The sequence below is a fragment of the Bombus impatiens genome, unplaced genomic scaffold (genome assembly GCF_000188095.3).
Source record: "Bombus impatiens unplaced genomic scaffold, BIMP_2.2 scf_0317, whole genome shotgun sequence".
Taxonomy (NCBI): domain Eukaryota; kingdom Metazoa; phylum Arthropoda; class Insecta; order Hymenoptera; family Apidae; genus Bombus; species Bombus impatiens.
This window is the reverse complement of record NT_176736.1, coordinates 215,999-239,055: the sequence shown is the minus strand read 5'-3', so window position 1 is coordinate 239,055 and position 23,057 is coordinate 215,999. Positions and strand designations below refer to the sequence as shown.

General features: G+C 35.1%; 1 protein-coding gene across 3 annotated transcripts in view; it reads left to right on the top strand.

Moving 5' to 3' along the window:
* Positions 1–7,346: 7,346 nt before the first annotated feature.
* Positions 7,347–23,057, top strand: part of LOC100750119 — a 58,261-nt gene continuing 42,550 nt past the window's right edge. The window contains exons 1-3 of one of the 3 annotated variants that reach the window (XM_024367250.2): positions 7,347–8,692; positions 12,223–12,332; positions 18,583–18,853. In XM_024367250.2, the coding sequence (XP_024223018.1) occupies positions 8,656–8,692; positions 12,223–12,332; positions 18,583–18,853 (418 nt within the window). In that variant the 5' untranslated portion in view covers positions 7,347–8,655. The remainder of the gene's footprint in view (positions 8,693–12,222; positions 12,333–18,582; positions 18,854–23,057) is intronic. The other 2 variants (XM_024367249.2, XM_012384906.3) reach the window with 2 other exon arrangements.

Genomic DNA, 23,057 nt, shown 5'->3' with positions numbered 1-23,057 from the left:
GGAAACGCGACCGCTTTTATGTGAGTTAACGCACCGACGCTCGTAGATCCATAACGTAACCCCTCCGACCCTCGTAAACCAGAATTTATTAACACTTCGAACGATGGGGGAGATTTGCTAAATGGTTTTCAATTTGTACCTTAACGCATCCAGACCACATGCTCGACAGATTTCGCGGCATATCGCGTACGTATTTCCGAAAAGAACTGTATATTTCTTTTCTTATTTCAGATATTATTCCAACCAGTTCTTCTTTATCGCCTACGCGTCTCGAGCATCGACTACGAAATTTAAATTCGACGGCTACTTCCATTTTATTGCCAATCCTGGTAATTGAATGAGAGAGAAAGTAAATCAATGAACGCTTCGATGCTTTGGCTATGTATTTCTTATATTTCCTTTTTTTCTACTTTTTTGTTGTTTAAATACGCGATTCTCTACGTGTAAGTAAATCTTTTATCGAATTTGAATTAATGTCGACATTTTGATTATCGTCTCCTATTTCTCGCTTTACTTTCTAACTATCTCTCTTGAGTAAACGAGCACGTAAGGCCTTTGAGAAACTTTTATGCAGTTACGCAGATTTACGAACTGCTATATTTCAGACGATAAACATAAGAAATTTTCACTTTTCTGGACGAAAAGTTCATTTTCTTTTGTTTTCATTATAAACGACAGATCCTGTGACTACCACTACAAGATTTGAGAAATAAAATACCCGGTTGAACTGTTTTAAATAATATTTCGTAATACACGTATATAAATCTTCGAAGAGAATCAATATTCGTATGGATGTGATTTGTCGATGTGAAAGCTACTTTGAACCAGCGTATTAAGAGAGTCTATCGGTAAATTAAAATTCGATAGCGCTGTTTATCCCTACCAGCTTCCGCGTTTTCTTCGTTAAACGTTCCGAAAAAAGTGTTTGACGGTTTCAGGAAGATGAAAAATACAGGATGAAGCGTGCTAAACGACCTCGCCCTCATGGATATTGGCATGCATCGCGCAGGACGCTCATAATTTTCTTGGTAAGCTTCGACAAATTAGCCCCGAGCATACGTTACCCTCGTTTTAGTTGTCCTCTGTGGTTCGCTTGGCTCCACCTAACAGCCCCTCCGCTGCTCCTAAAAAGTCAGATTTTCTCGAGCAAATGGGCAAGCTTCTATTTTTTTTCCACTTTTTCCAGCGATAGTGTGTGTCCAAACACGCGTACAAGCGTGTACATCCGCCGGTACACGGATGCAGAGTTTGGCGAGTATAGGGAAAGAGAGCCGAGGAAAGGGGAAAGCTTGCCGGTTTGGAAAAACTCCAAGAGGAAAGAGCGGCGCTTCGCGTCGCGTCGTATCAGGGGTGGCTTCCGAGAGGAACTATCCTCCGCATAGAGGGATGAGAGGGACGGGTTGCCGGTTCGAAGGGAAAGCTACTCTCTTGGTGCTGGAAGGCGTGAGTCGCAAAAGCTCCGCCTGCAAGCTTCGTGGAACACGCCCCGCCGGCGTAGCTTTACCACCCACTGTGGCGATCCTGGAAAATAGTCCGACCAGCCGTGTCACCGGCGAGGCTTCGACCGGTAACCCCTCCACGGTTAAACGGGAACCGTAGTCCTTCCATCCGTGATCCATCCCCTGCTTCTCGTTTTTTCGTTTCCTTTTCCTCCTCCTCCTCCTCCTCTTCATCTTCCTCGCCTCCCCCATCATGCCGTCTCTCTTCCTTCTATTTCTCCTCGTTTCCCTTCCCCAACCTCCTCTTCCTCCGGTCTCCACCCTTCGAGTTTCAACTTCGGTCCGCTTTGCACACAGATTGCATCCGTGGCATCCGCGGATGCAATCATTACCTCGCTACCGGTCCTTGCTCCTTTTACAAGGAAGACGCTCAATCTATATACGGCCAGACTGGTTAGTTTGTACCCGTTCGTGTGCACGTGTGTGTCGTTTGCATGGGGATGGCTGGTCGGAAGAGTGCATCGTTCAGGCAGGGGTTGGAGAAGTTTGAGGTAAAGCCTCGTAGATGCTTTATTGGCTTCACCGTTGCGATAAGGAGCGCTGGGTTACCATGGGAAATAGTAATATAGGGAAAAGCGTCGCGAAACTGGATTCGAAATTGGCAGCGAGCGAATTCGTTCTTTTACGTTTCGCTAGAAATTTATTGGTGATCGTACTATTTAAATGTCACCGGCGCTTTTCCAGCTACATATAGTGAAATTATACTGCCGATAGAAAAAAGAATTTTCTACCCTTGTATCTGTAAACGGCATCTCGATTTTAAGCGAACGTCTAAAATACAATTAATCGTTAAACGTCACTGGCAACAAAGACCGAAGGCAAGTTCGCATCTTTTAAGATGCATTTCATTTAAAAAACGAGAGTCGTTTCTTTGTTCGAAGGTAAAATTGTTTGCGCTTAAAGATGTAAAGCAATGTTCAGGAAACCGTATAAAGAAACAATATTCGCATATTCGATACATAATAAACACGATTTCTTTTAAACAGTATTCTGCTTGGAACGAGAAATCATCGAATACGTTGGTCATAAGGTAATTATATTAATCGTTTTATTCCACATTGTTTATCAGTACTGAAAGAAATATAAATAAATGCTCTATATCGCAAGAACGTATTCTTTGGATAATTTGAAAAATACATGGCTTTAATGGACAAATTGTTTCAACAATGCTAAAAAAATCAGGGAACGATCCAATTTAATTGAAGTAAGGGAAAGTAAGATAAAACTGGGTAGCTGATATAATTTTTCCGTTAACGAGAAATCAGAGTGCGAAAGAAAGTTTAAACTAGTGTTAAGCGGGCCTGATACAATGAAGAGGTTTTCTTTTAAAAAATAATTTAACTGAAAAGAAAAGAAAATTTCTCAAACATAAATTCTCGGTTCTGTTCTACGATTAGAGTACAATACAATCGGAGGTACTCTCATTTTTTTCAAACTACGTATTTAAACGTCAAAGTTTAACAATACCAAAATCTTTCTTAATCATGATAGCATTTTCATATGATACCTTGAGCAAGTGCATTCTATCTTGTACATAGCAACTAGCTAATTTTTTCAAGTTAATCAAAAACAATGACAAATTATTGAGAATATCGATTTCCACTGAAAAATACTGTAGATTAAGCATTTTCTTGATACGAAAATCCAGCTTTTATTTCAGCTTACCTGATTGACGTATAGAATTGGATTTGAAAAGTGTAGAATGTTGTATCACTGAATGAAATCTCCTGATTTCCTCAATCTGTCACCAGGAATTTGCCTGGAAGATTTTCGGCTGGCTTCAGCCAACATGTGGTAAGATGCACGAGACCATACTACGTATACAGACAAATTCGCAACGCGTTTCCATTATCTTATTTCGACCTGAAATACGTAACTGCGTGTCTATATCTCGCAATAATAAAAAACATAAAATTTCAACGAATCGAAAATATCTACACCGAAAAATCTCATCCTGCGTGTTCAAGCACAGATTATCACCGTAATTATCGATCGAATATTTTAGATACTACATTTTTATTCGTATGAAGTTTTAACGGGTAATTCCGTTAAGTTGAAAGTAAACTGGAGTAGCAAGAGGGAAAAAAGAAACGATGAAAACACCGTTGAAATAGTATGGAACGTTGAATGGCAGATGTTACGTGAATAATGGATTAACAGGCGAGCACTCCCCTTAATCCCGAGATTATCTATTCTAATGCCGTGGCGCTATCGGAGCTTGGCCGAGATTAAGCTGACCGATCTGACTGATGAACATTTTCTTCATTCGCATAAATCGAATATCGTATATCGATATCAATAACTTCTCTCGCAATCTGGGTTAAACGACTTTTGCTGTTTCATTTAACTGAATATAAAGTATGTATCCCGATGTGCGCATTCAACGCGTCATTTGATAAATGGAACAACTTTATAAATGAAAGCAGAAATAACACCGAATTTAAATAGTAAAAAAAAAAAAGAAAAGAAACGGTAAAATATTTTAAACGGTAATCATTATTATAGTCGATGCACCGGAAACCGGAACTGATACGGAACGTCGCGGTAGATATAAGCAATCTATTACTCCATGTAATCTGTTACAAATGTTGAACAATCATAACGACACTCGTTTCGAGATTTTTTAAAAATAGATTTTCAGTTATCTTTTGGTCTTTATTTGTCAATTTCTGTGTTTAATAATTAATACCCTGTATCCATTTTATGGATTAATTTAGAATTAATTGCGAAAGATACTTACACATTGCACTAAGACCCTTATTTTCACACACCTTTGATGCAATGATGAATGTTTTAATTTTTCTGACAGTTATTCTATTGAAAACGCATAGTAACGTACTAGACTTTTTTTTATTCCATTATTCATTCATTAGTTTCCAGTGTTTTTCACACACAAATCTATTTGTTATCTTATTTCCTTATATTACTCGCAATGTCTTTATGTGCGAAACTCAATGAATATTTCTGCTTGAATTGAGTGTATGTGAAGCCATACATGAGTCATATACGAATGTAACAATTTATGTTCGTGTAGGAGAATATGCAAGAACAGCGAGAAGCACCGAAATTTCACAGATATGTTAGCCACGAATAACGTTATTACTTATTCGTCGTCGCTTATGCTTGCTACAAATTAATTCCCTCGAATCGTATAATCTGAAGCCAAAATCAACGCAAGTATCGTCCATGGTGTATGTCCCTTGAGTGTTAGCTCCTTTGATCTAACGTTATCTTTGTTCTTACGCTCAAGTATGATTTGGTAAATTACAAAATTTTATCAAAATAGAGATTTTATTAACGCGAATTAATACGAACATATCGGAATAGCGAAAGCCAATATTAGTTACTCGACTAAATCAAATCAACAAAATCTATAGGATTATTTTATAAAAAAATGTAAAGAATTTAAATGATGCAATAATTTCAAAGGAATTATCGAACGAATATCGTGTCAACACATTTTAACGCTAGAAATAGTCATGTACCATTATATTTTTTGTGAGAGAATTTCAATTGAGCGAATTCTGTAGCTGATAATATATTTCGATATCCATTTATGTTCTTTAACATTTTAAACATCCACTTCGAGATGAACTATATTAATATATCATCTATTTTTCATAAACAGAGGCATTATGCTTATTCATGAACAAACATCAAAATTTTATCTAAATTGCATTTAGCGACACTCATTTTGTATTTTATAGGTATAGTATAAATTATTATTTTTATAATTCGTTATCTGTAGATTACAAGGCAGTGCGTTTATGAACTAAACACGAATGCACTAAATATACGTGATATGAGCTAAATATGAATTCAGTTCTGTTAAATTTCATATAAAACTAAAATTATCCATTAACGTCAATTTAAAACTATTCCTTAATACTTACATACGTTTGTACTGTTATTGTTAAAAGAAAATTAGTTAAATATTGGCTTATAATAATAGATTTATCATAATAATTTAACCGCGTTATAAAACCACAATATGCAGAACAAAATTTAATTTTTTAATATAAAATTTTTCAGCTATATAGATCTTTAAACGATGCTGTACTTTTACTATTCAACTCAACTTACAAAATTCTCTGAACTTGAAATCATGTAATGTAAATACCATTAAAAACACTAAAGCATTCTCTTTTAATTGGGAATTTAGTAGTAGTTAGTAGTATACTATAAGTTTAATTCATATTGCTTATCTACCAAGTAATTTTTATATTCTATATTGTGTATAAAATATAGAACATAGAAGAGGACTTTTATCAAGGAATACATAATAACAATGTGTAGATATTACAACTACAATCAATATATTCTATCCTTTATAATTTTGTTTTACACTGAGAATTTTCAATTCTATAAATAATTAAATTTTCTAGACGAATACTTCTTAGTTAAATTTTGTTTTATTATTAAAACAGTGGCATTAATTATAGTAAGCGCTATCACTTGAAATACTTATTTCCCTCGATTTATTACGACAGAAATATGATACATTATTTATGTATGAGCTATTATATACTTTTAGCTTGTCTGAAAATAATATAAATCAATTTATAGATTCGTATACACAATTACATATTATAATAAAAAGAAAAGCATTCCTTTATAAAGTATTTCTATAATTTTGTCGGTTAAAAATAACATTAATATTACGATACATGAACGCTGAAAGTAAGATTAAAATTGTAGATAAAACAATTTTAAAGAGAAATATTGAAAGATGCTCGTCTCGACAGAAATATCAAAATACTTGCTTATTCTGAAGTTGAAAATAAAGAGCGTATATAAATAAATATTCTATCGTACGTAAATATTTCATTGTACGTTTCTTTTTATTTTGCTTCATTTGAATTTCCCCGGGTATTAAGAAGTTGCTATTATTAGAAAATTTACAGCCAATATCAAAATGTATGTCAAGCTTAAACTCTTCCCGCGAAATGTTTTTGCCGAAGCAGAACGTGAATAGAAGACAAAGAAAACTGACGCAACTGGATGAATACAGAAAGATGAGAAACTCCTTAGTGCAGGAGAACAAACCCATAGCCGAGGAAACAAGTTAGAAGGGGCAGGATCGAAATCTTCGTAAGAGATCTTAATTCTCCGTCTTCCGGCCCCTGGTCTGCGATGCCCACGACGAGATGCTTTGCACAGCGTGTTGCAGGTACACAGGTGCAACAGTGTACGTGCATCTTATCTCTAGACACACCCCCGGACTGAAAGTGGTACAGCTAAGAAGAGCGGGGTATATGGGAAAACTAGCTCCTGAACCAGAGAAGTGGGAGTCGAATTATAGCGAAGGAGAGAGACGGAATGAGAAGAGGAGGGATCAGAAGAGAAAGAAAGGAAACTAACAACATCAGGAGGGAAAGAGAAAGAGAAAAGCAGATATAAGTAGACACAAGATGAAAGGGGTGAATAAGGCGAAGTAGGAGAGAGTAGAGGAGACATGAAAAGAAAAACAAAGAGAATCGAAGGACCAGGAAACTTTAAACGAAAACTTGAAAGAGAAGAAGATGAAAGGACGGCGAAAGATAAAAAAGGGTAAGATCGTGCGGATGAGTAAAAGACAAGGATAGAGGATATGACGAATCACAGGAGAGAAAAAGAAAAAAATGAGAGAAAGATGGAGTGAAAAAAGTGAGCGGGGAGGGGGGAGGAGAAGGAGGAGAGAAGGAAAGAGAGAAGCGGAGAAACTGCACGGATGAGGAAGGTAGTTCCGGAGGGTTTGAGGGTGAACCATCCGAGTGAGGACCAGGATAGTCCTCGACGGTGGGCGATGGTAGCTGGCGAGGTGGTGGGGTAATAGCGACGGCGGGTAGGGCGTCGTAGGGGCAGAACCAGCGCCGCGACGCTTCGGCACGCACAGTCGCGGCTGGAACGCCGTCCCATGCGAACGTGTTATTCTCGCGGTTCGTGTATTCTTTTTCAGCATCGTGTATAATATTCACGACCTGTTCACATTTAGATCGGGATTTCGAAAGAACATGATCGAGATACATGTTACGAAAATCTTTCGATCCACATTCCGCCCTGAAGATGGATTTTCTTTCAAGATCGATGAAAATCAACGTTAAGTTTCTGAAAACATGACTGAGAATAGTGTTCATTGACGATGTCGTACGATTAATAACTGTGAGACCGTTTTAAGATTAAATCTGTTATCGATCGTTCGGAGTGATTTTGACGATGACATTGAAGCTTTTCAAGCTTGATCAGAGTTAATCGATCAAGACCGATTTTCAACTGAAACGTCATACGATTGGACGATCGAAAATCAATTTGATTTAGTGACACTTTTGCAATTTACTTAACCAAGAGTACATGTTTTAAACTCTCTTTAAAGACTGAAATATTCCTGGAGTGTTTTGCAAACAATTGTTACCAGTGTATATATTATTTATTGACATAGTGTTTCTATTTAAACGTATAGTGAACTTTTGTTCCAAAAAATCAAAAGCTATCGTATGTATCGAAAGAAACTGAAATTTAATATTCGATCGGTTTAACATTCTTAGTGTAAAGTCACGTTCCATACATGCGCTGTTTTCATTGAGTTTCGAGATACTGTCGCATCATTCCGCAAACACGTGTGTGCAAAACCATTTTTTCTCAATCTAGTCATAAGTGCGCGCGGTCGACGCCGTTATTGATCCAGTGATTAAATCAATTTTACTATTCGATGATAGTAATATAATGTATTCTTAATAATCAATAACGTCGCGGTAAAAAAAACTTCTGCCATGAGGATATAACTGAACGTACGTAATTACGTTTAATGAGATTTGAAGCAAAGTGTATGTCCTATATTAGAGTGTGTATCTTGTGTATGGTATTGTGTATGCTAAAAAATTGACATTAGGAGACGTAGAATAATTAAGGACGTTCGAAATATGAATAGACGCGATTGTGACTTTACAACAAATTTATATTTGCATGGTGAGTAGCGAGAAAGTGTAGCGATTTTGGGTCTTATTCGTTGATAAATTTCATGAACTAAGGACAAACATTAATCAGTGAAAATAATCGAAACAATAAATGTCAGTGTAAAATAAAAAATGGCGGCGACTTCCGAGTCCCAGGATAATTATTGAGGAACTCTTTACGAGGGAATGGATTTTCAGAGCGCTATGGACACGTTTGTAGAGGCATGGATGGCTGCAAATACGAAAACAGATCAAGTACAGGTAAATCATATGTGTATCATTAATAATTAAAAGCAAATGATTATTCAAACATCCCTTTCGCTTCTGATATTCATATCGAAGAAATGATATCCCGATTTTGGCATCCGTGAATAACATCATTGAAAAGTAACCCCTTCTAACATTACACAGCCAATTGGCCACCCTAGCAATTTCTGCCCTCTCGGAGCACTTCAACTTGCCACCAAGCTAATTCCCCGATATCAATTTGCCACTTTTCGTTAGATCTTAGAATAGACAGTTTACTTGGATACAAAAGAAAGTATTTCAAATATCAATTTTTATATTAAGTAAATATAAAAAACTATAAACAATCAATTTTATTATATAATGCACGAGACGAACAATGATTTATATAGATATATTAATCATAAGCTGGCAATAACTACGAGTTAAGTAGTTAAGTTAGTTAAATAGCTAGTTGTACAAGTTGGTTGTCTTAACATATCCCAAGAAAATTGCAAGTTAATCACCGATTATAACATTAACAGGTCAGTTCTCAAAAATATAATACCTACATAGAATACGTGTCACATCAGAGATAGTAATTATTAAAAAATCATACCGCGGTAAATGAATAAGAAATAACTTCAATTGAATCCGAGAGTAATCTTCAAGATTTAGAAACATCAAATTCTTTTAACAGATAATCAATGAATTATATATTGCCTTTAATAAATTCAAGACAATTAAGAGATTTAATGCTATCTTATCTTGCAATTTGCTGATTATTCTAAAATTTTTTAACATAAAATAATTTACGAGGGAACAATTACGGGTACCACGAAATGCGTCGAGGAAAATAAAAGATTCAACTTGACGATTACAGATTATGTCGAGTACAGTAAATGCTACAGAACATGGAATTAAAAACTTCATATGTACTTAGATAATATTGGTTAACCAGATCGTTATATATGGTACTCCGTAGTAGGAATTTCTTAAGCAGAAGAAGTCGAGTGAGGTAGACAAAAGTGTCAAGTATGTATGTAGATTCGGCGCTCTAAAATTTCAGAAAGGCAACCGGAGCGGTGCTAAAGGTGGTAGAGGTGGTGGAAAGGGTTGTCAGATAATCCTTGGTAAAACCGCGGGTCGTATGTGTTGCGTGGATGGCCATACGTACGTTTACACGTGTACGTACGGGGGGTCACGGGTTCTGACCACGATACGGATGTGCCCCTGCCTTCTTCCTGTGCTACGACCACGTCCACGTTCTGGCATTCAATGCAATAAGACCGCATCTCCATTGACCAGTCGATCTCTCGATCGTCAGAAACTTCTGATTTTTATTTCTGACCTAGATATTCGAACGTTATTGCGATCTCGGTGTACCAACATCTTGCTGTCTTAAAAAAAACCTTATCGTCTTCGTGGTACGTTCCACTCTATCTATAAACGTTAAGGATAACAAAATTCTTCGTAATATAATATTTAATCTCACAACGAATGTTATTGTTTTTATACTACAACGATATTATCATTGTAACATCAATGGATATCCGAAAATTTCCAAGACACGGAAGTTCAATGTGCTCGTCATATGCATGCACTAGTCACATACTTTTTCTAACTGTTACTTCTAATGCGTGTTCTCAATGTGTTTCACTTTGTAGATAGAGATTAGATGGAGCAGGAAATAATTCGAAAAATATTCTTTGCTTTTCTTCTCAGTCGTTCGAGTTCTGAGTGCACCTGCACGTATAAAAACACGACTAAACTTGGTGCGTGAGAAGCGACGAAATCAAAGATAATCCGGTAATGCCTGTTACGTTGATTTGTCAGGGAATCGAGAGATTTTCTTTTTTAGGAGTGTTGCACCTTGTCAAGATTACGTATAATGTAATCCGTATTTTTCCTCAATAAACACAAGAACAATATTCCGTGAGGGATTCGGTAGTATTATATGGGGTTTGTTGGACATCCAAATCGGCCCCTCCCTTGCTATTCTCTGAAGTGTAACAGGCATTTACCTTCCGCTCTTAAAAATTGAGGGGAAAATGTAGGGGAAGCAACTCTACACGTCATAGCGACAAGTCAGTTTCGTATGCAAATAAATATCGAGTTTTTCTCAACTGGTCACTACCGAAGTACCTGGTAATAAATATTAACGTTACGTATTAGGTACATAAATGTCACGTACGTCAAACGTAAATTATCATATATCGTTACATTACATTTTACCGAAGATTTCGGAATAGGCAGATATTTTTATATTCTATGAAATTTACTGACAGAAACTATAGTATGTTATATATGCTGTATATGGAGAACATAATGTACTTTTATTGTTTCAACCAAAAGCTTTATTCATCTTAATTTCTATCGAGCATTATCAAGAACAATAACATTTTGAAAAAGAAATTGCTATATAATAATATTACGTACGTCAAACAATAATCAGAACAGAGGTTATTAAACGGAATTGTAAAGGTATTCACTAATTCAGATCTTTCCTTAGATTAAATTCATTAAAAGAAATCTTGTGCGAAATAAATGACATAAATATTCCACATGTGATATTTAAATCACGAATTTCTTGCACAGACAGCACGACGCGACGTTTTTTTAATTTAAAGGACATCGTATGCTTTCTGTTAACATGGTAACCCAACGAGAGTTGGTAGCTTTCAAGATAACCGGAATACATATTCGGTGTTCCAAAATTCCAGTAGTGAAAAGCAGATTCCGGTAGTCGAAGATGCGTCCTTGTCGTATTGCGCGCAGGAGTATACCGTGTACGAACACCGAGGCCACGTGTGCACTCGAAAGTGCGTACATGTACGTCCGAGGATAGGTTCGAGGCACGCATGGTCACGGTATTTGACCACCCCAGCTACCGGAATGATTGTAATCCATCTATCCGGCCGCCGAAGCCGATACATCAAATGCACATAGAACTTTTCTCGTCCCTTTCCCTGACAGTTCCTCACCCAAGTTTTCTGTTCGGTTATCTTCAACATCGAACACGCTATGAATATCTTATTAATATTTATAAAAGTGTTGATACTTAGCCTTACATCGTACGTCATTTGTCTAGAAATGGTAACATTGATAATTTATTTCTGTAAGAAACGTTTATCACGTTTCTTCAGGTACATCGCGATCCGTTAAAAATGTCTAATCAACACACAATAATCAAGGTATTCCTGTCGTAATACAATTTTATGCGATCACATCCGTTGTAGGTTACAGGTACGTTACGATAAGTGCGATGTTTTTAAGGTGCAAATAGAAAATAAGATATCGTGCGTTATCTTCATTTAATAGGGAGAATTCTGCGTGTAAATAATAATATTTCGTGATTGTATATCTCTTACTTATCGTGTTACTAATCATAATAAATTATTGTAAATAATCCAATTCAATAGTACATAGGGAAGTTTGAATATTTAGAATTTTGAAACACTCGTAGCATGTGTTACGATTTTATTGATTTCGTTCAGCGAACGATTGAAATGATACTCTTCCTGTTTCACGTGGTATTCTTTCTTTCTTTTTTTTTTTTTTTTTAGAAATGACTAGAAGGCAGCGAACATCTGGTAGCGAAATGAGCAATTTACGTAACGTAGTCGTGGAAGCATCAATCCGTGGATTATCTACCGCGGGAAGAGGGCCAATTATTGTACGTGGATATCGGCCATCTGATATTTCGATAAGCCTGATTAGAATGTTGCACGATTAACGTAAACCACAGAGACATTTAATTCCATTCTATCGATATTGGATAAAAACAGATATTACATTGGTCGGTGTTATTCAATCGCTAATCTCTTGTCGGGAGGACATTTTTTAAGTGCTTTGCTTTTACGAAATTGCTTTCGTCAATCATCCAATGCTACTTATAAATTGGAGTTGAAAGATGAGATGTGATCGTTGATTTTGAGTTTGTACACGCTTACACAGAATATTTAAAACGTAGAAAACCAGTTTACAGCGAGTCACCGACTTGTAAACTGGTTTTTTCGTTAATAAACGCTAGAAGATTATATTGATAAAAGGAGCATATCATTTAGAAATTGAATTAAATGTTTTATCTATCGAATGTTTTAAATGCATGAAATCTACAATTCGTGTAAAACGATACAAATTAAAATTGTTCCAATTAATCAATTAACAATCAAAAGCAAGTTATTTAATACGATTTTAATCTATCTTCCGCTTCAAGCAATACATTTTCAAATTTGAAAACCTCCAGACAATTAAATTTAATAAACGCCACTGTTATAAATAAATTACACGTCGTATCTAGCGCTGTTTTCTTGCATAACGAATCATCCGTATGAAGCCGCGTTACGAAAATATAAATTTAAATTCAAGTTACAGGTAGTATGCAAAAATAAAATAAATCGTGATCACCGTTTCGGATTTCGTTCGATACTGGTGCACGTCATGAAGAATAAAAATCAGCATTCGTAAAGAAAGAAACCATTTAGAATTTATCAGATCAAATGCAAATGGGAATGGAGTCCTACTAAAATTATCAGGATAAGAAGAACGAAAGTTGAAATTTCAAGAAAATAATACGCGTGGAATACTGGATAATTTACGCGTTACGGATATGGTGGAAGAACACGAGCGGCAAGGTTCGAAACGAAAGACGTCGCAAAATTTCTGATAGGAAGATGTATTAATTTAGAAGGTTATTGAAGCTGACGCAAGGAGTACTCCGAACTGGACCTATGTTCAATTGCCAAACATTGTAGGTCGACCATTTCTAGTTCGAACTTACGTAAGCTCGTTAGAAAGACGCGACACAAGTCTAGCCGCAAATAAATTCACGGAATTTCTGGGGCCTTTGATCGTCACAGGACCAGGCAGCATTTTACATTGGTCGGCGATTAAGGTTATCGTCTTAACGGGAAACACTCTAGCAGGAAACGTCGTTGACGCGTATCTCTGTTACACCCGGTAGATAAGCTGATCCGCCGATAAACGATGCCGAACCGTTGTTTGCGATGCTGGCATTAATTCGTGATGATGTTGCATTTTGCATACAACAACCGAGTTTACTTTTTATTATTCGTTTAACTTTTTTCGGACTAACATTGATAGGCACTTCCTCTTTTATTAACGAGAGAAACAGCCACGAATTTGCTCGGTATAATTTGTGAATTCTTTGCTCCGCTCAGAAATTATAGATTGTTACTTTCGCTTGCAAAGGATAAAATCGGTAGCCACGATAATCTAGAATTTATGGTTACATCAGTTATACGTAATATATGTAAATATATATTTATATATATACATACGTAAGTAACTGCATAGAAAGACAAGGGGTAATTTAAGTAATTACTTAAGTCAAAGAAAACAAAATTCCCTCTCGTGCAGATTTAACATTGAATTCCTATCTTTAAAACTACAGCTGCGAAACTTAGGTACGTATTATACATAAGAGTACTTTCATTCTGTTAAATTTGTCGTCGATTGGGACGACGATATTTAAATTTCGTTCGTATTTTAAGCATCAATTTCTCTTTCTTTATCGAATTTTTGAAGGTAATATTCAAAAAATCAATCAAATCAATTAAAATTAGGTAATCGAAAAGATAGTACAATTAAGAAACGGGATAGGCAAGCAGTGGAATCTATGTTGATTCGGAAATTGTTGGGATATACAAAGGAATACGAACGCATCTTTGCACAGTGAATGGTGCATCCCCTTTCGCGTCACGTCGAAGTTACCGCGATATCACTTGGGGCGTTAGCCGGATAAGCCGCTAACCCCATCCACCTGTTGCCTTTTCTTATGCGTTCCCGCTTACAGGCCCGCGTTCATCCTCATTCCTCGCGTAGAAACGAGCCAAGGAGCAGTCGTCCTCTTTCAATCCTCGCTCACCTCCGGACTTTGCCTTCCTCCCTCGTCCACTACTTTATACACCGGTGTCAGGCTTGTGCTCCTTTCCTCTCTTCGCCGCTTCCACGGTGTCTTCGTCAGTCTCTTTTCTTCTACGTTTTCCTTCTCCACCTCCTCCGCCAGCGCCGTCTGATTCTTTTGCTCCTCCGTCTTTTTCTCTTTCCTTCTCTCCTGCAGTTCCTTTTCTCACCACCTTGTACCCTCTTGCTCTCGCACCCAAGCCCGGGTCTTCAGCGGTCTGACGTGTTTTTTGCGAGTGCATACCTCGAAGCAGCTCCCGAAACAGTAGCTGGTACCCCGGTACAGTCCGGACCAGTGAAAAAATCAGCGACCCGAACTCGGTCCTCTCGTTGCCTATCCACCGATCAACGCCAACCGTCGAATATTTCTTCGATCATTTTCTTGCGATAGATTATTGCACCGAAATGATGGGATTTACACGAACTTAACGCCAACGTACCACATCACGTTATATTCGCTTTAGTTGTTTTCCCATTATTTATGGCCAATTCATGCAGTCGACGTACAATAATACTGTGTAGTTTATAAATAGATGCAGTTTATAAACAACTTCTACAGCAAAAAGAGCTTTGTTTATTCTATTGTCTTCGTGATAGGCGAATATGAAAAAAAAGAAAAGAAAAAAGAAACAGTAAGGAGTAAGTATACAATTTATTCTTGAAAGTGGAAGAAAATGCCAACCTATAAAATATAAGATTTTATCATTTGCAATTATATGTAGAATTCAAGAAAATCGAATCGCGCGAGAGAACGTAAGATCATGTTAGAAATGGCACGATCAAGCCTACTACTGATTCAATATTGCTTATCTTACATCTTTGTAAAATTTCGATGATACAATCTAATTGAACTTTGAATCTATTAATTCGGCAGTGGCAAAAATCTACCTATAATGGCCGTACAGAATTATCGTAATAGTTTATCAAAACGATGTATCGAGTATAAGGTGTGTATCTATATTTCGAAGAAAGTATTGTTACGTATTTGACTCTAAGAACTGTTTACGTAACAAATTAGTAAATATCATGAATTGATTAAATGATTTTTTATTTCAAATAAATAGTTAAGTTTTGTACTTTTGTTCGTTTATTTCCTATGGATATTTTCTTTTTAGGAAACAATATACAGTAGAATAAATATCTTAGGAAACGAGGCATAATGAATTTATTTTCTGTAAATTTACCAGGATTAAACGCAAAGTTTATATCAAGAGTACTGTATTAGGTATAGGAAAATAATGTGAAGAACGTTGATTCTATATATTCGTAATAAATAAAACAAATATTTATAGCATATTATTATTAGATACAAAGATAATAAAATTTGCACATGGGACTAAATTATCAGCCATTTATGTTACTATACAGAGGCTATTTTACTTAACATTCGATATATTACAAGAACGATATATTATTATGCAAATTAATGTTTTATAATGTAAACTAATTTTATTTATAGTTTATTTATAATTAAAGTTAGGATTTATTTATTATGAATTTTAGAAAGTGATACTGCAAAATTATACGGTATACAATTTTGTTAAATTTGATAAATAGTTGATAATATTAACAATTTTGTAAGCAGAAAATGATTTTGTTGATTCATAAATTTTTACAGCCCCTCTCTTTTCAAAAAACAATTTTGAAATCCATTCGTTTCTTACTTTATAAAAATATTACTGATTAATTATGACGATTTATACCATTAATTATAAAACACTCCATATATAACAAGTATTTCTAAATATACTTACTGTATTTTTTTGTGAAATGTACTATCTAATCAAATTTAATTTAAGATCTTGATGCAACCAGTCTATTCAATGTACTTCTACATTAATTTAGCTATATTTTTAGATAAAACAACATGTCGATCGTACTAAATTAAGCATTATTTTATCACTTGTATTGTGATATAAAAAAGTATATTTTTAATCTTCTAATTTGATTTTAATCATCATTAAATCTCTTACTAGGTTAAGACATTTGATCCAAAATTAATTCAAAATTATTCGTACTGAACTTACTTATAATTCACAAAAATTGCAAAAGATATAGGGTAAACGAACGTAATTAATTGTAAGTATGTACTATGGCTTCATGGACATTTTTCGCTATTTTTTCGATCGTTTTATTAGCATAGTAGGATAACGGCCAATAAAAATTGAGAGTAAAATGCGTTGCGGATCGAGAAGATAATGACGATAGAGTATGAGAGGGTTAAACGGTTTCTTGGTCGATTTGGTCATGCAGTTCCTCGGAAGCGTCATCGACGATCCAGTTTTCAGACAACGAAAACTGCCACGCGGTGCATTTCGCACTTCGGTCGTAGTGTAGGATTGTCGCATTCTGGGCCCACTTGACCCTCGTTGACATCGTGAACGGCTTAGCCGTTAGTGTTAAGTTCAGTTCACTCATACATAAATCTAAGTCCGCGCTTATGCCTTAGCAGACCGTTGTCGGAATTGAGCACGTGTTCAGATTTCATCGACGAGAACGCTTAGATCATCCGGCTCATTCGATACGACCGAATCGTCGCGGATTCGACTATGTTAAGAGTGTCGTCTCATCGGAATTAATGACGAAATTATTACGTTGTTCTCCTTATGTCTATTATTAAACCGCACAATTAATGCACAGCTTTCCTTGCGTCTACTTTATCTATCTTTACGTGTCTGCTAACGATTGTTGATGATCGTTTAAATGTATCACTTTATTTCCACGAAAGTTACGTTTTACTCCTTATTATTAATCTTAACATACACACACACGCGCGCGCGCGCGCACACACACACACACACACACGTACACACACATATATATACACACAATTTTTTATTAACGCGTATGACCTCTCGTCTAAACGTTATATTAATTTATATTACTAATAATTATCAACAATGCAACAGTGCAATGTGATTGGGAAATCGCAACACTGTTAAGATTATATTACGATATATAAGCTATAAAGATAATTAATGATTACTTTTTTCGATGTATAATAAATATTTTGCATTTTAATTCACAAGTATTTCACAGTTTTATATATTTGAAAGATTTGTTATTGCTGTTATCACCAGATATTTCAGAAAGAATAACATATAAAAGATAAATTACGCTATTATCGCGAATCTTTATATATTAAATAAAAGCGAAAATATAATATATATTTTCTTAGAATATAAATTTACCTTAAAAACATTTTAATTCGGTATTTCACGTACTTTAATCCATTTAATTATAACCATATCAGTAAGTAGACACGCCTATAAACTGAGAATTCGGAATTTTCAATGAAATTAATAAGTATTACAGCCTTTGTGTAACGTAGCATGATAATCATAAACCGTAACTGTAATCCGTAATAATTGCAATCCAGTTATACACGATTTTTGAAAGCAAGGTACGCACGTGATTCTTCATATAAAATATATACAGTTCCCTTTCCATTGTTTTACACGATTATCATACGTACAGTTCATGCATCTGACAGTTGTGAAGTAAGGAGGAAAAGGGGGGCGATTATAAAAAATCTCATTGTATTTGACAAAATGATAGTAATTAATGGTTTTTAAATATGCACATGATTGGACATCTTTCTGACCTATTAGTATTTCTAGTTTAGTATGTCATTCATAATATTGTTACTCACAGTTCACCAATATTTACATTTTGGTGTATGTATGTATTTTTTGGGATTAATAAATTCATTGTGAAATACTAATATATAGACTATCACTATTTTTGTTGATATTTGAATCTGTGAATATTTAATCATCAAATGTATAACAATTTTAACAAGTTTTTCTAATGTATTGTACGTACTCAACGAACGAGAATTTTTTGCGATTCAATGACTATATTATATTAACAACGAGTGTATGTTAACAATATGTACATATTGTCTGAAACTATACACGATAATTTTCTGAGAAATCTTGGGAATGATCCGACATAAGTAAATAATTAATTAGGAAGTTGAACTCTTTCGTTTGCAGAGCCAAGCTTTGGCATTGACACACAAGACCTCGCCACCTTCGAGGCCGAGCAGTGTGTCCTCGTTACCGAGGAGTCCTCAGTCTCACCAGTCCCAACAGTCTCAGCCGCAGAGTACTACTCAGCTTCCGCCGGTGCATCCTCATCAATCGCAGACACCCCTAAGCACGCCCCAGACACCGTTTGCTGCGCACAATCAACACCCCAAGCAAGAAGCAAATACAAGCCCCAAACAGGAAGGATTCGATCTCAGCAAATCTACCTCCAGTACGGGTGAGCTTTACCATTTTTTCCATTTCTTCCATCTATCATTCGATGATCGTCGATGGCCGAATTAAATCAAATAAATTGCTCCACACTGATTTCTGACAAACAACTGAAATAAGATACAGAGAATTTTATTACAAATAATTTGACACTGTCGGGTGAAACCGGTTATTCATAAAATACTAGAATTAATATTTAAATGTTATAATATATTCTATATGATAAAGATATTATGTATCATACCTTATGACACCGTACTGTGTATACAATACAATAGAATATATATCGTATTTTATAGAATACTTGCACTATGCAAGCTGTTTATAACAAACGACATTGTAAAGCTTATTAATTAACTTTACGAAATTATAATGAAAGATTTTAGCGCGGTTCTTTCATACTATAATCGAACTTACTAATTATTTTGATCACTTTAGGATTATGAAGACAGAGATTCCAATTTGTATCATATTATTATATCGACATAAAATTTTAATTCCATGAAAGTATTACGGCATAGCTTCCAAGTTGCATGATTTCAAAAGAAAAAAAGAAAAGAAAAAACAGAACATCAACGCAAGATTTTATTCGCAGTTATTTTTTAATCAATCTACATTATTCAATTCTATCTTCTGACACTGTGGATACGAAAGGTTTTGCTCGAGGAGTTGCTTAATATTTATTTCATCATTGTTTTCTTTTCTACCAATTGCTATAATTCTATTAAGTTTGAAGAAATTGAAATGTTTACAAGGATAGCACTTCTTTTATACCATAGCGATTCTCTATCTGATTTGTCTAATGCCTTGTAAGAGATATATAAGTTTATTTTAATATTACATTAATATTTATTTAATGTGATAGTTTATTTAATATTATATTTATATAACATTATTTGTGTTTTTCGTTAATGTTGTATTTACATAAATTTTATGTATTATTTTACTACTTGGTGCTTCAAAAAACCAGCAAAGTTATTCAATTTTCTTTTTCGTTTTAATTCCTCTTTTGTTTCGCTTATTTATTTATCCTTCTTAACTACAGTTTCATCCAAAATCACATTGAATAGCTCATGTGTTATTTTCTTGGACGTACATCACCTTCATGGTATTGAATCGAATAAAAACGACTTCTATATGTTTACATCGTGAACCTTGGTCTAGACTATCAGTGTCGATGATGCCACCAAACTATCCTTCGCCACATATTAAGTTATTTTTTAATAGTAATTGATGCGCTTAAAATACGCCCGTTTAAGAAAATATCTATTTGAAACGATTTGATTTAATATAAAAGATAAACGTTTCCAATTAAAGATATTTATTCTACATTGAAAATTGAACACGTCTCCAAATTATTTACTGTGTGCTAGATAGGATGTTAATATTATATTATTATTATATATACATTTTTTATTTACCTGTATTAACTATGATTAATATGTTATATGCAAATTTTATATATTGTCGTACATTATACATATAAGAATTAATATGAATATATATGTTATATATAGGTAATTATATTATTTTATTATTATTATTAACGAAACATTCTGCAATTGCAGAAGCACGTAAACGTACATTAAATTTTGCATTACGATGGCGTCCCTATTCTTGAAAGAAGCGTATTTTTCGTCAGGTTCTACATTTAATTTTCATGATGTCAAATTTTTCTAGCTATACAAAAGCACTACTAAATAATAGGAAGTGTAATATAGGTACTTGGAATTAATTAATTAGTGTGTAAATGCTATGATAAATATCTACAACGGTGTTTTAACACTTTTTGTATTCACTGTATATGCACATGCGATTGTTCTAATTTTTAATTCTATCAAACTTTATTGAATATAGTATAAGCGCATCTCTTTTTAATTTATGTATAATTTTGATGCCTTAATTGGTTCATTTTGTGTTGCACTGATTGGTTGTTTTTTAGTTTAGCGTAATGATCACTGTAATCGTCCAATTAATTCCGCGTCTTTTCAAACAATAAAAATAACCCGGTAATACTGTTCGAGGAACAGTGGAACCGTTAACCATCGCAATGTACAAGTTAAAGAACTTGGATTCCGTGTTCGTAGAGCAAGTTTCCATCGAGAATGACGAACAGCTTGTGTGCGTAGACGATGGAGGTCGCTCGAAGGGGTCGTTAAAGCTCGTAAACGAGATAGACTATCGGCGGAATTTCCTTGATCCTCGATAATGCAGTGGAAACAATTTGCACGCGTCCGTTTGCCGGAGCGAACGAAAACCAGAGTCCACGCTTGGCTTCGAGACGTATCGATCCCCTTTGACAAGTGTTTCAACGCGTTCCTTAAATAGCAACATGGATCTAGAATACATCTATTTATTTGCTAACGAAAAAAAAGAAAGAAAAATAGAAGAGAGAAGAATAAAAGCAAATTAAAGAATCCTTCCCTTTCGTTTAAATTAGTTAAATTAGTTTCTTTAAAATACTACTCGTAATAATCCATCTTACTCGTAATAATACCATCAATCTATATCTCTTTTTTCTCTCGAACCTTTAATACGATAATACACTGTTACGTTTAACCATTTAAAAAGCTAAAAAGTTTAGAAGAAAGATAGTTTATGGGGCATATTCGAATGTTTTTGAAAGATATATCCCAGTGGAATTCCCATGATCGTGACTTTGGGTAAGAAAACGGTGATCGTTGAAATATAGGGAGCGGAAAAGTACATATTTGCCCTTGGAATTTCGAATGACGAAGGCAAAAGGGAAGGGAAGACGTGGAAGCACGCACTTCTTCAATCTACGGATTTCGAGGATCCTCTTTAAATCTTCAGCGTCAAGACTAATCCTCGGTCTTCAGCCGATACCTCCTTTTCCCACTCTTCCGCCGTCTCCGTCGCTCTTATCTCGACTTTCCCTGTCGTTTTCGATTTTTTTAAATCCCATGAAATTCTACGAAACCTTGGGATCGATGGAAAGAACTGTTTGCTCAACTAGCTCAGTTCGATGACTAGCCGATGATTTCTCCAGCGCATAACAAACAAATCTATTGCTTGGTAATTCATACCGAAAACTATCGAGATATCTGATGACTGACTATGATATTTAATACAACATGTATAAAGTTGTTAGAAGGTAGAATAGTCAACTGGCTCAGCAATTTGTAGAATTTACTTTAATTTAATTTGTTTTATCGACAAACTTGTTACCGTTGTGCAAGAGGATTTATTAACGCCGGTAGCTTAAAACTTGCAACATGTAAAATTTCGTTTTGAATATTAATTTTATTCGTTTCGTTATCTTCGTCAAAGATTTCTAGCGTTTTTATATTAAACTGCGTCGATTGCGAAGTCTCTTAATTTATTTTTCACGAAAATTAAGTATTTCTGCCTTTACTGTTACTTGCAAATCTCTCTTCTATTCTTATTTCGTTAGAATCATGCAGCGTTTACTATTGTTCGTAACACTTTTAATTCGAACGTAATATTTCTACAGTAGAGTTAAGCAGAACCTCATCATTAAATTTCATACGTCCTGCTACTATCTGTTGGAACTTCTTCAAAATAGCTTTACTGGAAATACAGTACAAAAAAGACGTTGAATAAAAATACCTTTATATTTCTTCGATAGAAATTGCGTCGTCTTGTTCACTGGCTGGCGAGTACGACAATCGCGACTTAGGGTAATAGAGTGCGTGTACATGTGTCTCGGTTCTACCTGTGCGAGGCTAGCTTGATTTCTCGTGTACGTATAAGGGTTGAGTATCGAGAGAGAAGGATATTGTAACCCTTACAATCTAATCCGGATTAAATTTGAATCCCTGGCTATGTGGCTGGGCGATCCGCGAACATGTACTACACCGTCTTGCAGCATACGATTGAACTCGTTACGACATTTAACCCATTCTCCAACTCCATTTAGATTGCTACGGAACTGGAAATCGAACTTTTGATCCCCTCGCCTATTGTTTATCATCCAGAAGCTCTGAATTTATTTATCGATTCACCTACACCGGTATATTACGGTTTGATACGTTCGAAAGCTTATTATTTTTTAATCATTTTCAATGGAAACTTTAATCAGCTATGTGATATTAACTATGAAAGAATCAAAAGCGACTCGTCATTTGAAGACTTCATCCGTCTTTCTAGTCGGATGTCAATAGTGTTCCATTCGGTTCGAGTTATTAATTGGTAAATTAATGAAGGAAATGTGAAGCGAGTGGTAAAGC